The 641-nt window shown below is 67.9% G+C and overlaps 1 protein-coding gene across 1 annotated transcript in view; it reads left to right on the top strand.

Moving 5' to 3' along the window:
• The window catches only part of LAMB2 (laminin subunit beta 2), a gene marked incomplete at its 5' end in the record, with an annotated part of 27,416 nt that overhangs the window by 2,969 nt on the left and 23,806 nt on the right, over positions 1-641 (top strand). Inside the window, 2 exons of the mRNA XM_035903810.1 lie at positions 242-398; positions 533-641. The exon at positions 533-641 is cut by the window's right edge and continues 33 nt beyond it. Of these exons, the coding sequence (XP_035759703.1) occupies positions 242-398; positions 533-641 (266 nt within the window). The remainder of the gene's footprint in view (positions 1-241; positions 399-532) is intronic.

The following is a 641-nucleotide window of genomic DNA, read 5'->3' as shown; positions in this document are numbered from 1 at the left end:
GGCGGGGGGGGGGTGGGAGTGGGGACAGGGCTGAGGGTCAAGCAGGGAGGGAGGGAGGGATGGGGACATCAGTGGAGGGACAGGGACAGGGCTGGAGAGACAGAGGGGGCTCGGATGGAGGGAGGAAGCAGGGGATCTCCATCCCCTGAGATGGAGGGGTGGGGACAGGGATGGAGGGGGGGATGGGTGAGGACAGGGCCAGACAGAAGGACAGACAAAGGGACAAGATGGTCACCCCCAGGTGCTCCATGGAGGATGGGGCTTGCCCTTGCCGTCCCCACATCATGGGGCGGCAGTGTGACCAGGTGCAGCCTGGCTTCTTCTGTGCCCCCCTCGACTACTACACCTACGAGGCTGAGCAAGCCACCGGCCATGGCCATGGCCACCCCCAGCTCCCGGTGAGTCTCCAGGGGGTCCCTGCACTCCCAGCCCAGGCTTGTGCATGGCTGTCACCCTGTCCTGCATGTGGTTGTCACTGTGCATGGCTGTCCCCATGCACGGCTGTCCCCAAGCATGGCACCCATCCCCACAGGGTGCCATTCGGGCGGAGGTGCCCCAGGACTGCCTGGAGTATGACCCCGGGGAGCTGGGGGGGCGGAAGGGGCGCCCGCGGCACCAGCGCAGCCCCCCCCGTGCCCCCC

This window comes from Egretta garzetta, unplaced genomic scaffold (assembly GCF_000687185.1).
Source record: "Egretta garzetta isolate BGI_Z169 unplaced genomic scaffold, ASM68718v1 scaffold91, whole genome shotgun sequence".
Classification (NCBI taxonomy): domain Eukaryota; kingdom Metazoa; phylum Chordata; class Aves; order Pelecaniformes; family Ardeidae; genus Egretta; species Egretta garzetta.
Note: the sequence above shows the minus strand (reverse complement) of the source record. Positions and strands in the feature narration are given on the sequence as shown.